At 34.3% G+C, this 24001-nt stretch overlaps 3 protein-coding genes across 4 annotated transcripts; 2 read left to right on the forward strand and 1 right to left on the reverse strand.

Moving 5' to 3' along the window:
- Window positions 1-8359: 8359 nt before the first annotated feature.
- Window positions 8360-14567, forward strand: LOC104100237 (disease resistance protein RUN1-like). Of its 2 annotated transcripts, XR_004508070.2 has the most exons (6): window positions 8360-9003; window positions 9338-10433; window positions 11253-11528; window positions 11621-12463; window positions 12569-13081; window positions 14372-14567. XR_004508070.2 is itself a non-coding variant. In XM_033657128.2 (5 exons), exons 1-5 carry the CDS (start codon window positions 8504-8506, stop codon window positions 13010-13012), a joined length of 3159 nt encoding a protein of 1052 aa, XP_033513019.1. In that variant the 5' UTR covers window positions 8360-8503; the 3' UTR covers window positions 13013-14116. The 2 variants fall into 2 exon arrangements, 1 of the variants encoding a protein (XP_033513019.1); XM_033657128.2 differs by lacking the exon at window positions 14372-14567 and having other exon boundaries at window positions 12569-14116.
- Window positions 14568-16605: 2038 nt separating this feature from the next.
- On the forward strand, window positions 16606-22074 carry LOC117277728 (disease resistance protein RUN1-like). Its single transcript, XM_070185928.1, has 5 exons — window positions 16606-17124; window positions 18195-19285; window positions 20045-20320; window positions 20413-21264; window positions 21359-22074. Exons 2-4 carry the CDS (start codon window positions 18263-18265, stop codon window positions 20644-20646), a joined length of 1533 nt encoding a protein of 510 aa, XP_070042029.1. The 5' UTR covers window positions 16606-17124; window positions 18195-18262; the 3' UTR covers window positions 20647-21264; window positions 21359-22074.
- Window positions 22075-23179: 1105 nt separating this feature from the next.
- LOC104100238 (protein RALF-like 32) lies at window positions 23180-23693 on the reverse strand. Its single transcript, XM_009607425.4, has one exon. The coding sequence runs from the start codon at window positions 23638-23640 to the stop codon at window positions 23308-23310; it is 333 nt and encodes a 110-aa protein (XP_009605720.1). The 5' UTR covers window positions 23641-23693; the 3' UTR covers window positions 23180-23307.
- Between the last annotated feature and the right edge of the window lie 308 nt (window positions 23694-24001).

Genomic DNA, 24001 nt, shown 5'->3' on the forward strand with positions numbered 1-24001 from the left:
TATAGGTCATGATGGCGCCCAACATCACAGCTAGGCAAGCCAATTAGTAAATTAAACATATATTTATTCTTTTAATAATTTTTCGAGTAATTAAACTCTTCTTACTTGCAATATTTAAGAAAATATGAAGGTCCTGATTAAATAAAAACCAAGAAAAATACTTAAATCCATATTAGTGTGTGTGCCAAGACCTGGTGTCACAAGTGCATGAGCATCCACTAGAAAATATGATAAATGCAACATCTGTCTGGAATACAAATTAGACAGGAGTAGGTAAATAACATCGATGGACACTTTGTATGCTGCAGACTCGTAACATGGAATGCAGCTCACCGTAAGCCCCCGGAATAGCTGCGCCTCTGCGCCCAAAAGATCACTAAACATACATGTACCTGCACAAAAATGTGCAGCAAATGTAGTATGAATACGTAAATCAACGTGTACCCAATAAGTATCAAGTCTAATCTCGAAGAAGCAGTGACGAGAGGTCGACTTTGACACTCACTATGGGTCAATAGTATTAAAATAAAATTATTTTAATAGACATGGTTCATGTGAATAACAAAAAATTTCTTAACAAGCGAAAATAAATAATTCTTTAAAATTCAATAATTTTCAATTAATCATTTATCTTCACAAGCTGCAATAGGATGTCAAGGTATCGTGTAATTATTATTATTAAGCATGATTTCTGTCGAGGTCGTACGGTCCGATCCAGAGTATCGTGTACACTTCCGAGGGACGTGCGGCATGATCCATAGATGCATCTATACTGCTGAGGCGTTCGGCCCGCTCCACAAGAAAGGAGGACATTTTCTTATGAACCTCCGGAATGATAAGTTATTATAAGGCTAACACATAAGGATATACAATTTCTATTAACAATCAAGTAATTTGCACACAAAAAATTCAAGCATGTGAAATTTTGGTCTTTTACTATTTTCTCTAACAATTTACAATATAATTCCAGTACTTTAATTAAATAAAGGATGCAATTATTACAAGTAATTCATGATTTGCGTCCTAAACTACCCGGACATAGCATAATTAGTAGCTACGCACGGACTCTCGTCACCTCGTGCGTACGTATCACCCACAATTAGCAATAATTATTAAATTAAATCACCTATGGGGTGAATTCCCTCTTACAAGGTTAGACAAGAGACTTACCTCGCTTCGAAACTCCATAGCCGGCTCTAACGCCACTCTAACACCTCAAATCAATGATTGTCGATCCAAAACTATGCAAACAAGGTGAAAACCAATCATAATGTATTATAGTACCCATAATTAATCAATTTAAACAATTTCCAACTATGCTCGAAAAGTCGGTAAAATTCACCCTCGGGCCCACGTGCCCGGATTTTGAATTTTTTCGGAGATAAACTTTACACATAATACCACGAACTCAAATATATCATTTATTCCAAATTCCATGTCCAATTTCGTGGTCACAATCCAAAAATACTAATTTCTAGGTTTTTCTTCAAAATCCCAAATTCCTACTAATTTCCATGTTTAAATCCATATATAAACCAAGTACTTAACTTGCAATAGGTGGGAATCACTTACCTTGCATTAGATGGTGAAAATACTCCCTTGAAGAGCTCCAAAAATCGCCCAAGCCATGTGAAAAATGGGTGAAATAAACCCAAAACTCGTTTTGAAAACATTCTGCCCAGCACAGTTGCTCCTTCTTCGCGTTCGCGACCAATGCCTCGCGTTCTCGAAGGCCAAATGTCTCTGCCCTAAAATTCCTCTTCGTGTTTGCGACCTCCTCGTCATGTTCGCGAAGCCCCTGACCCTTGCCTCTTCGCGTTCGCATTCAAACTCTCGCGTTCGCGGTAGCCAGTTGCCCCCAGCCTGGAACTTCTTCTTCGTGTTCGCGGTCTAAGCTTCGCGTTCTCTCAGGCTTAATGGCTCAGGTTCCCCAGCTCCCCTTCCTTCTTCGCGTTCGCGACCCCTGTGTCGTGTTCGCGCCCTCTGTCTCGCATTCGCGATGAGTAATTTCCTCCAACCCACAAATCTTTATTTGCAAATGTGATCTCCTCCCCGCATTTGCGATGAAGGACACCAGAACCAGCATCAGCAATAACAAAACATGGGAAAACCAACCCGAAACACACCCGAGGCCCCCGGGACCCCGTCCAATCACACCAATCTGTCCCAAAACATGACACGAACTTGCTCGAGGCCTCAAATCGCATCAAACAATATCAAAATCACGAATTGCACATCGATTCAAGCCTAATAAACTATTGAACTTCTAACTTCCACATCCGATGCCGAAACCTATTAAATCAAGTTCGTCTGACCTAAAATTTTGCACACAAGTCATAATTGACATTACGGACCTACTCCCACTTTCGAAATAGGAATCCGACCCCGATATCAAAAAGTCCACTCCCCGTCAAACTTTTCAAAAACCTTTAAATTTCTAACTTTCGCCAAAAGACCCCGAAACTACCTACATACCTCCAAATCCACATCCGAACAGGCCCTTAAGACCAGAATCAACATACGGAGCTATTTTCAGACTCGGAATCCCAAATGGACATCGATAACATTGAAATATACTTCAACCCAAATTTATGAAATCCTTCCCAAAATGCCAACTTCCACAATAGGCATCGAAACGCTCCCGGGTCGTCCGAAACCCGATCCGGACATACGCCCAAGTCTGAAATCATCATACGAACCTATTGGAACCTTCAAATCCCGATTCTAAGGTCGTTCACTCAAAAGTCAAAGTTTGGTCAACTCTTCCAACTTAAAGCTTCTAAATTTAAACTCCAAACCAACTCCGAACTTCCCGAAATTAAATTCTGACCACACTTACAAGTCATAACACCTGAAGTGAAGCTACTCAAGGTCTCGAACCGCCGAATAATGCACCAGGGCTCAAAACGACCGGTCGGGTCGTTACAGTCCGTATTTGTTCATTACTCTCCTAAAAATGAAGAATTAATCTTGTGGCGGCCAATGTTTTACACGCACCTCCATGTCAGATGCATATTAATTTTGTTTTATTCATTTCTTTATTCTTTGGTAACTCTTTTTTCAATTTCATCTTTTTCTTTGATAGAACCCTAAATACGATCCCATAAATTTAAATCTTTAATTCACCTGAGAAAAGCGACGGTAACTCCTTTAAAAAATATAAGAGATGTATCTAAGAATTTGTTTTTATTTTAGTATAGGCTTATATTCAACTAAATAGTTTAATATTCTTGAAAATACTATAAAAGGAAAATGTCTCGTAAAGCTACACCTTTGAGATAATCAAATTAAGAACTAACCTTATCACCATATATTTCTTCTTAATTTGTCAAATATCATTTTAGATCTACTACCTTATTATATGACACGAGGTTGAGTTGTCAGGATAATGACTATCTAGCACATGGACCTAGAGGGATATCATGTGAAAATCTCAACCTAAACATTAAAATGTTTAAATTATATAGATGGACAACATAAATACTTTTATTTATTATGAAAATATTATATTGTGGATGTCCATTCATTGCTCCGTTATAGATAATCTTCCTGAAGAAGATTATCCATTTAGTACGCTGTTAAGTTTATCTACAAGCAGCTGATGCAGGCAGGTTGCAAGCAACTCAATGAAATGATTTGCAACAACTTCTTATTAAACAGACAGGTTGCAAGTAACTCATGCAGACAGCTTACAAGCAGCTAAAGAAAAGCCTTGCAGCTGCTTCCTGAAAAGCCTCGCAGCTGCTTCCTTTCTTCTATAAATAGGGGAGTTTTCAGTTCATTATGAACATTAGTTTGAAGTTGAATAAAAATATCAATCTCCCTCTATATTTGTCTTCGATTTATTTACTTTACATTCTTTATTTTATAACATGTTATCAGCACGAGACTCTGCCATTTTGAGCACTTACATAGAATTTAATTTCTATTTCAGTGTTCATCTCCGATGTAAGGCGACACTCTTATGTCCGTGGTCAGATCTTATTCATTCCGAGCATCATAAGGCAGATTATATCCTTGAGGTGGTGAGTTTTTCTTCTTGGCAGTAGTGATGTAGATATCACTTACATATGGAGTGGCCAAATTTGCATAATTTAATTTGAGCCTTTTGCTTATATTTTTATATCTTTATCATCGCTTGCTTGGTTATATGTTACGTATACAATACCTATTTTGGTATTTGTTTTCATCCTAATTATCTTAATAAAGGACTACAAAGTGGATAATATTATTAGATCTACTTAAACTCCGGTAGAGTTTGCAAAAAATATACAACCACCAGAAGTGGTTATATTTCGTATATCTCATTTTAACTAAATTTTGTTAATCACCAGAATTGGTATATGCCTATGACCACCAGAAGTGATAATTTAGGCTTTCTATAGTTACAATTAAAGATAAGCTAGAGAAATATTCTCTATATTATATGCACACCTCGATTTGCTCCTGAAGTAGTAAATATTTTAAAAAAGGTTGAAGCATCACAATTTGATGTGATTAATGCGCGTTCAGATAATTATATTCGATTTTCTGAAGGATGAGATTTTTTGATAAATATTAATCAATTCCCTGAAGTGAATGTGATAATATTAATAAAGTCATAAATATGAACGCGTTCTTGATGTAAATATATTACAATTCACCTCCAGAAGAGTTAATATGATTGAGGGAATATATACTCAATATTTCATATTTTAAATTTGCTCCTGAAGAAGTAACACAATTGAAATTTCCTCCTGAAGTAGGAAAATATTATGAAGAGGTGTTTTTTTGTGCTTAAACAATTGTCTTTATATTTTTTTATTTGATTATGATTTTCTCTCATGATACCAGAAGTGTCTGAGCAATATTTGATAGTACAAAATGTATCAAAAACTCCTGAAGAACTAATTGTTTGTCTAGAAGACATGTGACACCAGTAGTGTCCGAATAATATTAGATTGTGGATAATAAATGAAGTCTATCGAAGAGTTTATATATAAATATGTCATTCATATTATATGATTATGGTCAAAACATATGTTGTAGTAAACCCAAAGTTTACTGATACAAATAGCTATGATATTGAGACCACAAATGATTGGAAGATTGAAAATTTTCATGTTTCCACAATCATAGGGGTAAAATAATATGCATGTAAGAAGTTACCCGCCTTATTCTTCAATTTGTACTATATCATGTATCACAATAAACCAGAAGTTTACTAATGCAAAAACAGTCACAGTAAACCAGAAGTTTTACTGAGGCAAAAGTAGCTACTGTAAACCAGAAATTTACTGATACAAAAGTAGCCACAATAAATCAGAAGTTTGGTGATGCAAAAGTTTATGCCATAGTACATCAGAAGTTTACTTAGAGATAGCACATGCCATGATAAACTTGAAGTTTTCATTTGCCATTTTTAAATGAGCTATTTGACAATTCAGATAAGCATATATTGATGAACTAGAAGATTCTTCAAGAATTCTCTTGTGTTGCTTGTTTTCATAATAAATTGATTATACCAGCTAAAGTTGGGACTAAAACTCCTAAATTATGGAATATATAAAAGGTGAATATGGGCTCATTCACCTATTATGTGAACCACTTATAGATGCATATATGAGATGGTTACATATGTATTTATTGTCAACTTACAGTTTGGCATTTGAAATTGCCTTTCTCAAGTAAGAGCATAATTTTCAGTTTATGGAATCAAGATATTTCATTTTGATGATGCTCGTTTATATCCAAACTAGTTTATCATTAAATACCTCCTATTAATGGCTAAACTATTGCTTATGAGAACAAAGCCTCATGTGTTGGTCTAAGATTTTCTAAATTGCATACAGCAACACTTGTATGCATCATACCAACAAAATATGATAAATCCTCCCCTCACAATTGGTTTAGGATCAGAAACCAAATATTTTTACTATCTAATAACTTTTGATGTGTGGTATATGATTAAATTCTCTACCACAATGCACAAAGATAAGTTTTTCAAAGAAGATTGTGGATATGAGTTAGTTTTTCTAACATTTTGGAGATGGAATAAACAGCTGGAAAATATGCTATATGAATTGAATTATCATTAATATGATCCTCACTTAGAAGATAATTCAAGCCAAATGCCAGAAGCATTTGTTGACCCAAAATTAAATATTATATTTCAGCTGCAAATGCTCCTATTAAAATTAAAGTCCCTGAAGGATAAAATTTACTGCACGCATGAAGCGTAGTAAACCGATCGGTTCCAAAGGTAACAATCCTTGAAAAATGATAGGAGCAAATGATCAAAATAATCATAATGAGGAGGAAATGAGCTCTAGAAGAGCCCACGAAATGACATTTCATGAAACTCCAGAAGAAGTTCAGGTACCTGAAAATAAAGAAAGTGATGAGATCTCAACAAGTTATGTCGCTTAGGAACCGATACAAAATGATCATCGACGATATATTTGATACAATATAGTGTACAATATTGTGAGGATCAGACCTGTAGTCCAGACACTTGAAGATGTCATGCTATTTAGATGCAAGTCATAACCTATATGACTCATTTGATCAAATTTCTATAAAGATCCCTGAAGGATTTAAAATGCTTGAAGCATATAATTTAAAGTCTCGAGAAATGTACTCAATCAGATTATAAATTTTTTTGTATGATTTAAAACAATCAGGGCGCATGTGGTATAATCGCCTCACTGAATTGATGAATGAATGTTATATAAATAATGGCATTTGTCCATGCATTTTTACAAAGAAAACATCATCAGAGTTTGTTATACGTGCTGTTTATGTTAATGACATACATCTCATAGGAACTCCAGAAGAGTTCCAAAGGGAATTTTTTTGTCTTATTCTGCAAATTGAATATTTAGCAGACGAGATATTTATCCATCAATATGTCTATACAGAAAATATATTAAAACGCTTTTACATGGACAAAGCGCACCCATTAAGTACACCAAATAGGTGTTCGATCACTTGAAATGAATAAGGATCCGTTCTGACCTCCATAAGAAGATGATGAACTCCTTGGTCCTGAAATACTCTATCTCAGTGAAATTTGTGTACTTATGTATTTTGCTAATGCTAACAAAGGTGGTGCAGATCATATTGATTATGCAGATGCATATTATTTATCTGATCCCCATAAAGTTCGATCTCAAATCGGGTATGTGTTTACATGTGGATGTATTGTCATATCATGACGCTTCACTAAGCAATCTATTAATGCTACTTCTTCAAATCATGCTGAGATAATAGTTATTCATGAAGCAAGTAGGGAATGCATATGATTGAGATCAGTGATTCATTTTATTCGAGAAAAATTTGGGTTGGAATGTGATAAAACAAAAATCACAATATTATACGAGACAATGTTGCATGCATAGCTCTGTTAAAGGGAGGATTTATAAAAGGAGATAGAACGAAGCACATTTCACCAAAATTATTCTACACACATGATCTTCAAAAAAATGGTGACATCGATGTGCAACAAATCCATTCAAGTGACAATCCAGTAGATTTGTCCACTAAATCTTTGCCAATTTCAACTTTTGAGAAGATGGTATACAAGATTGGTATGCGGAGACTCAAATATTTAGAACAAAGTTTTCATCAAGGGGAGTGAAATACGCATTGTACTCTTTTTTTCTTACTAAGGTTTTTCCCCATGGGATTTTTCTTGTAAGTTTTTTAATGAGGCAGCTAGAAATGCATATTACTAAATATGTGCACTCTTTTTCCTTCACTAGATTTTTTCTCACTGGGTTTTTCTTAGTAAGGTTTTAATGAGGCACATTATCTTTTAATGAACATCCAAGGGGGAGTGTTATGAAAATATTATATTGTGGATGTCCATTCATTACTCCGCTATAAATAATCTTCCTGAAGAAGATTATCCATTTAATATTCTGTTGAAGTTTATCTACAAGCAGCTGATGCAGGCAGTTTGCAAGCAACTCAATGAAATGATTTGCAACAACTTCTTATTAAACAGACAGGTTGTAAGCAGCTCATGCAGACAGATTACAAGCAGCTAAAGAAAAGCCTCGCAGCTGCTTCCTGAAAAGCCTCGCAGCTGCTTCCTTTCTTCTATAAGTAGAAAAAGTTTAAGTTTATTATGAACATCAGTTTGAAGTTGAATAAAAATATCAATATCCCTCTATACTTGTATTCGATTTATTTACTTTACATTCTTTATTTTATAATATTATTTTATTAATTAATACATTTAGTTTGTTATATAAATTACTTTTTATCTCTTTAGGGTTATCAATTAATGTTTGTTTAGAAAATTATCTGCAAACACCTTTTAAGTAATCAAATGGAATTTAACTTTTGTAGATGTACAGTGTGAAATTTATTTTAGCCAATCTGACTAAATTATGCGGCCGTTTAGACATAACAATTGGGTAGGGGACGGCCATGGATTAGATTCTGTATTTTCGGTCTAAAGATTTACTAAAAAATCATCCCTTAATTCTTTCCTTCTCATCAACCCTTAATTCATCAAATGGATACTCAATTAGTTAGAGGAGAATCATCTACATCTTCTCACTTCTCTTATGAAGTATTCCTGAGTTTTAGAGGTGAAGACACCCGAAAAACATTCACTGGTCATCTTTATTCCAAATTGTGTGATGTTGGAATTAATACCTTCATTGATGATGAGGAATTGAGAAAGGGTGATGTGATTTCAAGAGAACTAGAGAAAGCAATTGAAGAGTCAAGAATTTCCATTATTGTTTTCTCAAGAAATTATGCTTCCTCTAGTTGGTGTCTAGATGAACTAGTTAAAATTCTCGAATGCAAAGAGAAATTAAAGCAGATGGTTTTGCCTATTTTCTATGATGTTGATCCTTCTGAAGTGCGAAGACAAACTGGGTTATTTGGGGAAGCTTTGGCAAAACATAAGGAACGATCAATTGGGGCTCAAAGGGTGGAGAAATGGAGAGCTGCACTTACTGAAGCTGCAAATTTATCTGGATGGGATTTGCAAAATGTTGCTGACGGGTACATTTTCTTGATTCAGCTATATAATTTCATTTGTTATTTGTTCAGTTGTTTATAGGATGTGAATATGTGATACTAAGTGTTCAAAAGAGTTTAAGTTATATGCATTGACAATATCGAAATATTTACACTATCAATATATACAACTTAAATTATTTCTTAAAGTATCCTATATGACGCTGTAAGTTATCTATTTTGTTGCTTAGATTCATCCCACTGTGTTATGTCTTGGCTATCGATTTTGATTTGTCCGTCAATTATTTTCAAATATCAAAGTTTTATTTACTGGAGTAGTATTTCTTTTAATTTTTTGTTTTTACTAAAAATTTTATAGGCATGAATCAAAGTTTATTGAAAACATTATACAACAAGTCCTACAAGAGGTCAACCAGACGCCTCTAGATGTTGCTTGGCATCCAGTTGGTGTAGATTATCGTGTCAAAGATATAGAGTTGTTATTGCAAAATGAATGTGAAGATGGAGTTCGCATGATTGGTATTCACGGAGTTGGTGGCATAGGGAAAACAACTCTGGCAAAAGCTATCTACAATCAAATGTTTCGACTCTTCGATAGTAGTTGCTTCCTTTCGGATGTTAGATCAGAAGCTGAAGAATTTGGTCTTGTCAAGCTACAAGAGAAACTTCTTCAACAATTACTCAAAAATAAGGACATCAAAGTTGGCAGTATTGCTCAAGGCATCAATCTAATCAAAGCAAGACTCGAGTCAAAGAAGGTTCTAATTGTTCTTGATGACGTGGACCACAAAAACCATTTAGAATCCTTAACAAGAGAAAGAAGTTGGTTTGGTTCGGGTAGTTTAATAATCATTACCACCCGGGACAAGCGATTGCTATGTCGGCTTGGAGAAAAAGAGAGATATGGGGCTGAACTATTAAATGCCAATGAAGCTATGTTACTTTTTTGTTGGCATGCTTTTGACAGTCATTTTCCACCAGAAGATTATGTTAATTTGGCACGAGACATAATCAAATATTCAGGCAGGCTACCATTAGCTCTTGTGATATTGGGGTCACACTTACAAGGAAGTTCTGTAGAAGAATGGGGATATGAATTCGAAAAACTAAGAGCAATTCCTCATTGTGATATCCAAAAGATTCTCAAGATAAGCTTTGATGGACTTGATGATGGAACACAGACTGTTTTCCTCGATATTGCATGCGCCTTCCATGGGTTTGATGAGCATGAAGTTACTGAAATATTAAATGCATGTGGCTTTCATGCTAAAAGTGCAATTGCTACTTTAGTCCAAAAACACTTGCTCCAAAAATCTTGGAATATTTTGGAGATGCATGATCTAGTGCGAGATATGGGAAGAGAAGTCGTTCGCATGGAATCAGCTCGAGATCCTGGAAAACGGAGTAGATTGTTCATCCCGCAAGAAGTTTGTGATGTTCTACAAGGAAATAAAGTCAGTAATACTTTTCTCTTTCCACTTATAATTTCTATTGTTATCATAAGAATTATATTCATTTGTGCTTTCGTCTCTGGTTAGTTATTTTTTTCTTATTTGTTTGTCAACCCTTGCAAAATAGAAATGGCATTTCAAAACTCTAAACTCACACCAAAGGCGCTCTCTCTCTCTCTCTCTATATATATATATATACACACACACACACACACACACACACACACACACACACACACTCTTGCGGGCATAGACCATATTATCTCCAATATTAGTTATTGAAAGATGTTTGAATTTATCTTCTTCTTTTTTTCTCAATTCATCATTTTTTTTTTATTATGTTCTTACTGACTTTCTATGCTTATCTAATTGCGGAAATTAAGTTTTCTCTCGAAGAAATTAGGCATGTGCGCTTCTGAAAACTGTTGAATAGGTACATATGTGGAACATTTATGTTATTATTTCTAGAACAATATATACAAAATATTCTTTTAAATATAATATAATATATATTGTATCTTTAATTGATACTATTATCAGGCTTCAGGATGCAATTTGTTCTCTTTATTTATGTATTTTTCCCATTGATATTACCATGTGAATTTATTGAATGATGCTAACTAGTTTTTGAAAGACTCTCATCTTAGCTTTCTGAGCAATTTTACATTCTTTTTTAACATCCTCTAATGTGTAAGTTCATTTTTCTTGATACATATGGTGTAACCTCTTTGTTTGACCTTCAATTAGTATAAATTTTTTTCCCCTCTTAACATGTGAGACCTAAGATGGTCTTAAGATACTAATCTTTTCACCGAACTACAGGGTTCCAAAAAGGTAGAAGTACTGAAGGTAGATCGACGAGCATTTGAGGGAGTGAACTTGAGCACCAAAGCATTTAAGAAAATGAAAAACCTTAGGGTTCTTATAATGGATGAGTTACATATTAGTGGAGATTTTGAGCTGTTGTCCAAGGTGCTCAGATGGTTGTCTTGGAAAAAATGTCCTTTAAAATGTATACCATCAAATTTTCCAGCTGAGAATCTTGTAGCTCTAGATATGCAGGAGAGTGATATCCAAGAATTTCAATTGAATTTGCAGGTTTGTTACTCAATTTTACAATTTCATGTGTACTGTTATTGCCACTGAGTGAAAGAAAAGGTTAATTGAAACTATATTTGGTTTACTTTTAGTGTTGTAGAAGTTTGAAGAAGTTGGATCTCTCTTATTGCAAGCAACTCAGAAGGACTCCAAACTTCAACGGTTCACGAAGTCTTGAGACTTTGCTGCTTGGTGGTTGCTCAAGTCTGACAGAGATCCATCCATCAATAGGAAATTTGGACAGACTAATTAAACTAGATATGTCTAGTAGCGAAAAAATTACGTATCTTCCAAGCAGCATATGCCAGCTAAAATCCCTTGAAGACTTGGACGTTGATGGCTGCTCATCTATAAAAACACTGCCAGATAACCTTGGAGATATGAAAAGTCTATTATGTCTTTCTGCATCTGGTACGGGTATAAAACAATTGCCTAGATCTGTTGAAATGCTAAGAAATCTTTTAACTTTGAGAGTGGGAGGTCGAAAGAGAGAGGCCAAAAGGAGTGTTTCTGGAAGTGGAGTCCATCGGATACAATATTCCTTGTCAACTTTTGTATCCGAATTGAGCCTTACATACTGTAATTTGTCCGAGGCTGATATTCCTAGGGATATTGGGAGCTTATCCTCCTTAGAATATTTAGATTTGAGTGGCAACAGTTTCCATTGTCTACCCATTGATTTTTCTAAGTTAGGATTATTGGCGGAGTTGTGTTTGAATGACTGTGAGAATCTTCAAACACTCCCGTCAGTATCAAATTTAGAGAATCTTGCAATTATTGAACTTGAAAATTGCCAAAAATTGGTCAAGATTACAGAGTTGGACAACCTCCCTTCTATAAAGCGGATCTACATGATAAATTGTAGTTCTCTGCAGAATCCATTCAATGAAGGCTTCTTTAGTGCACCTGCTGCATTTAGAAAAGATCCAGATATGGTTAGTCTCTCTCTCTCTCTCTCTCTCTCTCTCTCTCTCTCTCTCTCTCTCTCTCTCTCTCTCTCTCCTATCATATTAATGATCTTGAGTCTTTATCCGATGCAGGATTGTTTAGAAATTTATCTCGAATGCAATGAGATTCCAGAATGGTGCAGGAACCAAGTAACAGCTTCATCTATGTGTTTGACTATGCCGACACATAATAATGAGGAGTATAACTTCTTAGGAATGGTTCTCTGGTTTGTTTCCGACTTTTTGGATGCAGACCCTTCTTCAAGCTTCTCGATTAGTATTGCCCATAAAAAGAATTTAATTGATACGTGGAATATACCTTATGAACATAGAGAAGTATCATGTGTATATTACATAAATGAAGCTTTTGATGGCCAGATGATTAAAGGCGGGGAAATGATAGAAGTGTGGTCTGAAGACATTACAGTAAAGAAGATAGGGATCCATCTGTTATATTTAGACCAACATGGTAAAGTTATATCTTTGCCGGGAGAAGTGGATCATTCTTATTCTAAGTACCCAAAAAGAGTTTCTTAGTTGGTCAGAAACGTTTTAAATGATAGAGTATTGTTTAGCTTGTTCGGCATTGGATTCGTCTTGTTCGAGGTAAGTAACATCTCTAATCTTGGAGCTGAAGGTATGAACCCTGATTATACGTGTTATGTGAATTGTTTGGAGGTGACGCACATGCTAGATGACGGGCGTGTGGGCGTGCACCGTAGAAATTGAGACTCGGTTGATTTCGTAGAGCTGTATAGTCAATTAACTTGTATTTTTCCATGTATTTTTATGTGTTAGAGAAATTGAGTTGTGACTCATGTTAGAAATCATGTTTAGGCAAATGTTGGAATTATCGGGACCCCCTGAGGTCATTTCTGGTGTCAAATTATATGTTTAAATTGTAATTTCATATTCAGTCATATTCATTCATTGCATATCATATCTCAGTCTCTGTTGTTATTCATTGATACATCATATCATTATTTTGGGCTAGTTTCATGACATTGTGAGCCCGAGAGACTGGAGAGATTGATGACTGAGTGAGGCCGGAGGCCTGATTGTGAGGATAATTATGGGATCGGGCTGCACGTTGCAGCAAGCCATATTGGCTTTATATAATTTATTATTATGGGATCGGGCTGCACGTTGCAGTAGGCCAGATTGACTCATTATAACACGTGAGTTGTCCGTACGGATCCAGAATTGATACTATAGTACGTGAGTTGTCCGTGCATCACGTGAGTTGTTCGTGCAGATTATAGCGTTTGGGCTAAAGGAGCCCCTCCGGAGTTTGTATACACCCCCAGTGAGCGCAGGTACCTACTGAGTGCGAGTGCCGAGCGATTGGGAGGATTGAGTGATTGGGAGGATTGAGTGAATTGATACTTTGAGAGTATGCATATAGTTTTATCACTGAGTTGCATCGCATTCGACATGCACACTTGACATACAAGCATAGTGATGCATTTTTCCTTATGTTGTACGGTATCACGTCATTCATGATTTCTCATACATATTGATATGTAGGCTTAGAGATGTATTTTCCTCGTGCCATTTGAAAATGAAACATTTACCTGTTGAAAGCTTTGAGAAAAAACAGAGATCTCAGACTTACTCGTACTTCGGTGACTTTCGGCAAAAGATTTGAGTTTTACTGTTATATTGAAAAGAAAATGTTTATTTTTCTGGAATTTTATACGAGTTGAGCATTTTATTATTGAGTTATTACTTGTGCTGTCTTAAATTGTATTGTTATGAGATATTATTAGTTATTGGAGTTGGACTCTGACCCTTGTCCCAGCTCGTCACTACTTTCAACCTAAGGTTATGTTTTGTTACTTATTGAGTGTATGAGGTCGGTTGTATTCATATTACACTTCTGCACCTTACGTGCAGATTTTGGATGTTGATGCTGTTGTACATGGCGGGAGCTGGATCTGAAGATGTGCCTACGTTCCAGTCATTGCTGCCTCTTGTTCATGGTAACTTTAGAATTTTAATCTGTTCATGTATATTTCAAACAAATGATGTATTTTTATTTCACACCAGATGTGTAAAATCTATTCTTAGAAGCTCATAATTTATACTACCAGTCCTTGGGGAGTGTATTAGAGTCAGTTAAATATTAATTGAATCGGATATTTATAAATTGGCTTATCTAACGGGTTGAGTTAGGTGTCATCACGGCTAGTTGAATTTTTGGGTCGTGACATTTCAATTCCTAGAAGGAAGCACAATCATGAACTGTACTATATTTATACTACCTCTTCGGTAAGCTCTTGTTTAATTTTATTCGGTTAAATTTATGGATGTTTCAATTTGTAATAGCCTAAATTTTCTAAACCTCTTTATTTTATTTCAAAATATAACTAAGAGAATTCGCCAAAGTCCTATTTCATTACTCTACAAGAGAATAAAATCAAGGTTTATGTATAGGTCACAGTCTAAGTCCAATTTTGAAGTCTTTGTGTTGATAAACTCAAAGTCGTTTGTGTGGGGTTTGTTTAAGTCTTTTTCTTTTAACTTCTTTCACATGGTTGATAAGTGAACTGAGAGAATTGATCAAAATTCACTAGTAATAAATATTTTCATTCTTTGAATATGGAAACTTTTTTAAAAAAGAAAAAAGAAAAAAGGAAAATATGAAGGTTTCCACTTAATTTCTACCATTTTCTCCTACAACACGTTGAATGCCAAATTGACTTACGAAGAACCCACAAGTAATTTCTTAGAAAGAATCATAATCATGAACAGTACTGTATTTATACTCCCACTTCAGGAAGCTCTTGTTTAATTATATTCAATTAGATTTATGGATATTTCAATTTGTAGTGGCCTAACAATTCTGAACTTCTTTTATTATGGTTATGCAAAAGAGGAACTACCTAAAAAATATTTAGGGAAATTTCCATTTTCTTTCGGTTGACCCTTCTGCAGGGTTGTAAATAACTTGACCCAAAAATAATACTTCTTCTGTAATATTGTTTAACCAGACACAAAATTTAACGAGAGAAATGAAGATTTTTAAAATATATGGTCTAAAATAAGTATTAAATATTGGTGGTGATTATAAATTATCTCATTAAGATTAAATGAGTATTTTAAAGTTTAATTTTTTTAAATATAAAAAAATAATATTTTTTTAAACGAATTAAAAGAGAAAGTGTGTTAATATAGGAACAAAAGAATTATTAATGAGGTAGAGTGACTTGGGTAGATAGCTTGCTGGCAAGTAAAAGGCCAAACTTCTAACCGTTATCTTTTTATTTTATTCTTATTGTAATGATTTATTGTGTGACTTGTTTTATATCACATGTTTTAAAAAAATTATTTTTATTTTAAATTTCATATTTGTAAAAATACCATCATATAAATTTAGACGGATAAAATAAATGAATTTTGACTTATTCTTTCAATTCACTTGCCGATAATATAGAAGCGATTCAAAGAAAAAGACTTTTGAGATGCAAAAGAAGAGAACCCAAAAACTTGTAGAGTGTTTGCACTCAATTTCTATCAAGGCAAGTTGTATATACTATCAATACTAAAAAATCCAAAAGTAATTTTCTAGAACAACTCACAAACCTTGAACTATACTTCCTTTTCGGTAAGCTCTTGTTTAATTTTATTTGATTAAATTTATGAATATTGTTTCAATATGTAATGGCCTAAAATTTCTAAAGGAATTCACAAAATTCCTATTCATCACTCTACAAGAAAATATACTCAAGGGTCATGTATGAGGTGCAAATTCAGAGGTGTATCCAAGATTTGATGATTACGGATGTCACTGCTTTTAATGCAAACCGACCACTAGTGACGAGATTGAATATAGGTGTACATTACGTTAGTTTGATCCATTTTAAATTAATTCTGTTCAACCCATCTTAACCTTTTTAGATAAATCCATTTTAACTTTTTTAGATGTACAGTATGAATTACAGTGAAATTTATTTACACTATAAGACTAAAAATTTTGTACAAAAAAGACATCTAAGAAATATGTACAAGAATTAAGTTTCCAACCAGAAACCACAAAGCCTAAGAAATATCAAGGGAAACTTCCATTTTATTTCGTTGTGCTTATATGTAGCTCTGCTTAGCTACTTTCCCTTTACTGAAAAATCAACCCTTAATTCTTGCATTCTCATCAAATCAAATGGATACTCAATTAGTTAGAGGAGAATCATCTCACTTCTCTTATGAAGTATTCCTGAGTTTTAGAGGTGAAGACACCCGAAAAACATTCACTGGTCATCTTTATTCCAAATTGTCTGATGTTGGAATTAATACCTTCATTGACGACGAGGAATTGAGAAAGGGTGACGTGATTTCAAGAGAATTAGAGAAAGCAATTGAAGAGTCAAGAATTCCATTATTGTTTTCTCAAGAAATTATGCTTCCTCTAGTTGGTGTCTAAATGAACTAGTTAAAATTCTCGAATGCAAAGAGAAATTAAAGCAGATGGTTTTGTCTATTTTCTATGATGTTGATCCTTCTCAAGTGCGAAGACAAACTGGGTTATTTGGGGAAGCTTTGGCAAAACATAAGGAACGATCAATTGGGACTCAAAGGGTGGAGAAATGGAGAGCTGCACTTACTGAAGCTGCAAATTTATCTGGATGGGATTTGCAAAATGTTGCTGACGGGTACATTTTCTTGATTCAACTATATAATTTCATTTTTTATTTGTTCAATTGTTTATCTAATTACTGTAAATTTGCTGATAAATATTACTCCCTCTGTCCCGTCTATGTGTCATACTTTCCTTTTTAGTCTGTCCCAAAAAAATGTCCACTGAAGCTCCTATTTGGGTTTGAAAAGGTTGTAGGTTTGAGGTTGGACCTAGACGTTCTTTTTTTGAGCATTTTTGAGCTAGCATTTTTGTTAAAAATTTGAGGCCAAGGAGATACACCTCCATTGCTTATACGATGTGATAGATTAAAGCTACCTATGAATTGTTTATACAATTTTATGCAACTCTTCAACCTCTTTCCAGCAATTTGAGAAGAAACCACATTGCAAGAAACAAAAAATTATTAATGGAGGATAAACGCATTTTGTCTTAAAAAAATCACATTGTACACACACACACAAAAAATGAGGACTCCAAATAGAAATAGCGATTTAGTCTCCTTGAGGAGATGGTTAATACAGTAATGGAAAAGGCCTTTGTTTTAGTTGAATGAGAGAATGACTGCAGTTAAAAGAGGTGTAATTTGGGTAAAAACAAAATGGGTACCTTGCTAAGTTACTACCTTTATATAATTACACTTGTCCAACCAAACATGACAGTGAAAATTACTTGGTAATTATGTTGTGGTAAACAAGCAGGTCATTATAATTATTATGTTGTATAATTACTACACTAATAATTACACAACCAAGTAATTATGCATGGCTTTCGGCATAGACTTAAAGAGTTTAAGCTCTATAAATCGACCGTATCAAAATATTTATACAATTAGGTCTCTTATTATATGACTACCGGTAAATTTTCTGATAAATATAGTGAAAAAAAATCTTTATACTATCAATATATATAACTTCAATAATTTCTTAAAATATCCTATATGAAGCGGTAAGTTGTCTATTTTACTGCTTAGATTCACCCCACTGTGTTATGTCTTGGCTATCGATTTTGATTTGACCATCAAATAGTTTCAAATGTCAAAGTTTTATTATACTGGAGTATTTTAACTTTTTGTTTTTGCTATAGGCATGAATCAAAGTTTATTGAAAAAATTATACAACAAGTCCTACAAGAGGTCAACCAGACGCCTCTAGATGTTGCTTCCAGTTGGTGTAGATTATCGTGTCAAAGATATAGATTTGTTATTGCAAAATGAATGTGAAGATGGAGTTCGCATAATTGGTATTCACGGAGTTGGTGGCATAGGGAAAACAACTCTGGCAAAAGCTATCTACAATCGAATGTTTCGACTCTTCAATAGTAGTTGCTTCCTTTCAGATGTTAGATCAGAAGCTGAAGAATTTGGTCTTGTCAAGCTACAAGAGAAACTTCTTCGACAGATTCTCAAAACTAAAGACATCAAAGTTGGCAGTGTTGCTCAAGGCGTCAATCTAATCAAAGCAAGACTTGGGTCAAAGAAGGTTCTAATTGTTCTTGATGATGTGGACCACAAAAAACAATTAGAATCCTTAACACGAGAAAGAAGTTGGTTTGGTTCGGGTAGTTTAATAATCATTTCCACCCGAGACGAGCGATTGCTATGGCAGCTTAGAGAAAAAGAGAGATATGAGGTCAAACTATTAAATGACAATGAATCTATGTTACTTTTTAGTTGGCATGCTTTTGATAGTCATTTTCCACCAGAAGATTATGTTAATTTGGCACGAGACATAATCAAATATTCAGGTAGGCTACCATTAGCTCTTGTGACATTGGGGTCACATTTACAAGGAAGTTCTGTAGAAGAATGGGGATATGAATTCGAAAAACTAAGAGCAATTCCTCATTGTGATATCCAAAAGATTCTCAGGATAAGCTTTGATGGACTTGATGATGAAACACAAGCAGTTTTTCTTGATATTGCGTGTGCCTTCCAGGGATTACTTGAGCATAAAATTACCGAAATATTAAATGCATGTGGCTTTCATGCTAAAAGTGCAATTGCAACTTTAGTCCAAAAACACTTGCTCCAAAGATCTTGGCATGGTTTGGTGATGCATGATCTAGTACGAGATATGGGAAGAGAAATTGTTAGCTTGGAATCAGCTCGAGACCCTGGAAAATGGAGTAGATTGTTCATCCCTCAAGAAGTTCGTGATGTTCTACAAGGAAATGAAGTCAGTAAATCCTTCATCTTTATCTTGGTTATATATTTTTTTCTGTTAAATTGTTTCTTGCTTATAATTTTTGTTGTCATCATAAGAAATCATTTGTGCTTCGTCTCCGGTTAGTAAGTATTTTGTAGTTGTTTGTCAACCATTGTAAACTAGAAATGACATTTGCTAAATTCTTAACTCACACCAAAGGCAAAAACAAAAACAAAAAATCACCTATTTAACAATTATCCAAATTTGGTGATGCATATTTCTTATTGAATTCTTATAACTAACATGCTTATGGGCATAGACCATAGTATCTCCATGATTAGTTATTCAAAGATATTTGACTTTCCTTAACTAAATGCGGAAATTAAGCTTGCTCGAAGAAATCAGGCATGTGCGTTTGGAAACTGTTGAATAGGTACATATGTGAAACATTATTTCTAGAACGATATATACAAAAATGTTCTTTTAAATATATTCAAATATATATTCTATGTATCTTCAATTGGCGCTATTATCAGGTTTCTAGATGCAATTTGTTCTCTTTATTCATCTTTTTTTTCCTTTGATATTATCATGTGAACTTATTGAATGCTGCTAGCCAGTTTTGAGCAATTTTAAATTTGTTTAACATCCTCTAATGTGTAACTTCATTTTTGGTGATACATGGTGTATTCTCTTTGTTTGTTCACCAATTTGTATAAAGCATTTTTCTTGCTTAATTTTTGGGACTTAACATGAGCTTAAGTTACTTTTCTTTTTACTGAGCTGCAGGGTTCCGAAAATGTAGAAGTACTGAAGGTAGATCCAGGGACATTAAAGGGAGTAAACTTGAGCACCAAAGCATTTGAGCAAATGAAAAACCTTAGGGTTCTTATAATGGATGAGTTACATATTAGTGGAGATTTTGGGTTGTTTTCCAAGAAGCTCAGATGGTTGTCTTGGAAAAAATGTCCTTTAAAATGTATATCATCAAATTTTCCAGCTGAGAATCTTGTAGTTCTAGATATGCGGGAGAGTGATATCCAAGAATTTCGATTGAATTTGCAGGTTTGTTACTTAATTTTACAATTTCATGTGTACTATTATTGCTACTGAGTGGAAGAAAATCTTAATTGAATCTATATTTGGTTTACTTTTAGTGTTGTAGAAGTTTGAAGAAGCTGGATCTCTCTTATTGCAAGCAACTCAGAAGCACTCCAAACTTCAATGGTTCACTGAGTCTTGAGATTTTGGATCTCTGTGGTTGCTCAAGTCTGACGGAGATCCATCCATCAATAGGAAATTTGGACAGACTAATTAAACTAGATATGTCTGATTGCGAAAAACTTACGGATCTTCCAAGCAGCATATGCCACCTAATATCCGTTGATTAATTGAGCATTAGTAACTGCTCATCAATAAAAACACTGCCAGATAACCTTGGAGATATGAAAAGTCTAAGATGTCTTTATGCATCTTATACGGGTATAAAACAATTGCCTAGATCTGTTGAAATGCTAAGAAATCTTGTAGCTTTGAATGTGGGAGGTCAAAAGTTAGAGGCCAAAAGGTGTATTTGTGGAAGAGGAGTCCATCGGATACAATATTCCTTGCCAACTATTGTATCCGATTTGAGCCTTACATACTGTAATTTATCCGAGGCTGATATTCCTAGGGATATTAGGAGCTTATCCTCCTTAGCATATTTAGATTTGAGTGGCAGCAGTTTCTATTGTCTACCCTTTGGTTTTTCTAAGTTACGATTATTGGAGAAGTTGAGTTTGAATGACTGTGAGAATCTTCAAACACTCCCGTCAGTATCAAATTTAGAGTATCTTGGAAGAATTGAACATAAAAATTGCCAAAATTTGGTCAAGATTACAGATTTAGACAACCTCCCTTCTATAAGGTGGATCAACATGATGAATTGTAGTTCTCTGCAGAATCCATTCAATGAAAACTTCTTTAGTGCACATGCTCTATCATTTCCATCTAGAAAACATATCTATACGGTTAGTCTCTCTCTCTCTTTCTCCCTCCTAGCATATTAAAAATCTTGAGTCTTTGTCCGATGCAGTATGATTTAGAAATTTATCTCCAATGCAGTGAGATTCCAGAATGGTGCAGGAATCAAGTAACAGCTTCATCTATGCGTTTGACTATACAACAACAACAACAAAAATCCAGTATAATCTCACCAGTGGGGTCTGGGGAGGGTAGTGTGTACGCAGACCTTACCCCTATTCTGGGGGTAGAGAGGCTGTTTCCGATAGACCCTCGGCTCCCTCCCTTCAAGAACTCACCACCTTGCTCTTGGGGTGATTCGGACTTACAACCTCTTGGTTGGAAGTGGAGGATGCTTTAACTCTTGTCAAATAAGGAGTATAACTTCTTAGGAATGCGGAACGCTACAGTAAAGAAGATAGGGATCCATCTGTTATATTTTGACCAATATGGTAAAGTTATATCTTTGCCGGGAGACGTGGATCATTCTTATTTTAAGTACCCAAAAAGAGTTTCTTAGTTGGTCAGAAACGTTTTAATTGATATTGATCTTTTCCCAAATAGTAAGGCGAAAGATGTCAGGAATTGGCGGGAAGAAGAGATTCTTAGTTGAAGAACCCAAAAAGAGTTTCAACTACTCAATCCTCGATCAAATTGTATTTTATATTACAGTATTAATAGGTAGTTGGTCAGTATTCCTTTTAAAATTGTTCGAGTAATTCTAGTAGGAGAGTCATAATTTCTTTTTGAAAAACCACTGCTTGATATGCTGTTGAAATGAAATAAATTAAATACCTTAGTGGCATGGAAATTTTGTTCTTCCTCTGTTTCTTCCTTTCCCATAATTCTGATACAAAATTAAGTCAATAATATAAAATGAAATCCTATTCTTGCTAACCTTCTTTACCAAATTATGATCTTTTCTAGACTTCCTCGCTTATTAAATTTATTATTTTTCCTCATCTCCTTAATGAGTTGCAGTTTTAGTGAACTTCCTCCCTCTCGGGATAATGTATTAACATTAATAAACAACTTTCTTACTCTCCCAAAGAAAGTGACATCACTCTCTTCTGCCACATCAGCACTAAGGGGTCATTTGGTTGCCGGTTAGAGTTATGCAAGTATTAGTTATTTAGGGATAAGTTATGCATGTATTAGTTATTTAGGGATAAGTTATGCATATATTAGTTATGCAGGGATAAGTTATGCAAGATTGAGTTATGCATGGATTAAATATATAAGAATTAGTAATATAAATATAATGTGAGTTTTATTTATTATTAGTTTACTTTATTTTATTTAAATTGTTAGTATAGTTTAAATATATATTTTTAAACAAAAAAATACAAGTTTGAATAAAGGGTATTCTTGTCATTTTGTATTTTAATACAAGTATTAAAAATACATGTAAGTTATTTCACCTTCTACCCTGCATAAATAATATATAGATTCCCTCGTAACTTGTACATGTATTAGTTATGTGAAAAAGAAAAACATGAACCAAACATTGTATTAGCAAACAAACAATGTATAAAGTTATCCTAGTTTTAATACATGGATAACTCCTCTCTAACCGGCTACCAAACTACTCCTAAGGGTATACTAATTTCATTTAAAAAAAGTTTAGGAGTAATAGAATTCCCGCAAAGATAAAGTGTGTAGTTGAAAATTCGGTTATAGACCAGAGGTGCCTTTATCGTTCCAAATAACTTACTAGAGAAAAGGAGCGGATGTCAAACCTCCTTGAAGTTTCCAAAACTACAAAATCTATCAAAAATAAATTCTGCGAAAAATCCTAGATTCCTTGTTGTTATCCAATGAAATTATTGGCAAGTATAATTAAGGACATAAAGAAATATCAACGTTAATATTAGTAGCTAGATCGTGCAAACTAGTTAGAACGTCATAATTATAAAAAAAACAAAACAAAAAAATAAATAGCTAGCATTGAAAGAAATAGTTTCATCCACAAATCACAACCACATGAACACAACATCATAAGTAGACAGAAGAAAAAAACATAAAATTCATAGTCACCCTTTTTTTATATATCATTGATCACCTCTACAACGATAATACTTAGAACAACCTCTATTATACGGATTCGACGGCGGCGGAAGACAGCTTCGGGAATACGGTTCGCCGCCACCGCCGCCGTTACAAACCGGCTGATCTCTTTTCAAAGCTCCAGGAGATATATACTTTTTTCTTTCTTCAAGAAATCTTCTACTAATATCAGACTCCATTAATATCTCCAACTCTTCGTTACACTCAGCTATTGTACCGTTGCATGGCGATTGGCCTGTTACGGAAGTGATTATAAATAAAAGCGTCAGAAAAAGAGTGAAGAAATAGAGGATTTTTGTGAAAATTACAGCTTCCATTTTTGGTTTTGTGTGGATAGTATATTTGGTTCAATTATTTGTAGCTGTCCTTATAGTGACTTTATTTTGCTTTTTATGATAGTGGAAGACACACTAAGAAGCAGAGGGACCGCACTAGTCCACCAACCAAAACCTAACTTTTATGAAAATATATTAATTTATAAATATGATTGTGAGCTTTGAAATAGTTTAAATAAATAGTTGTGAGACAATTAATAATATGATCTATGCAGGAAAATAATAGTAATACATTTCTAAGAAAAGTATTCAAAGTTTTGATTTTTTTATCAAATTTGATTAGTAAGCTTTGTGATCTTAAAGATGTAGTTGAGAATAGTCATTAACCAATCATGTATAGGAC

Source organism: Nicotiana tomentosiformis, chromosome 9, assembly GCF_000390325.3.
Source record: "Nicotiana tomentosiformis chromosome 9, ASM39032v3, whole genome shotgun sequence".
Taxonomy (NCBI): Eukaryota; Viridiplantae; Streptophyta; class Magnoliopsida; order Solanales; family Solanaceae; genus Nicotiana; species Nicotiana tomentosiformis.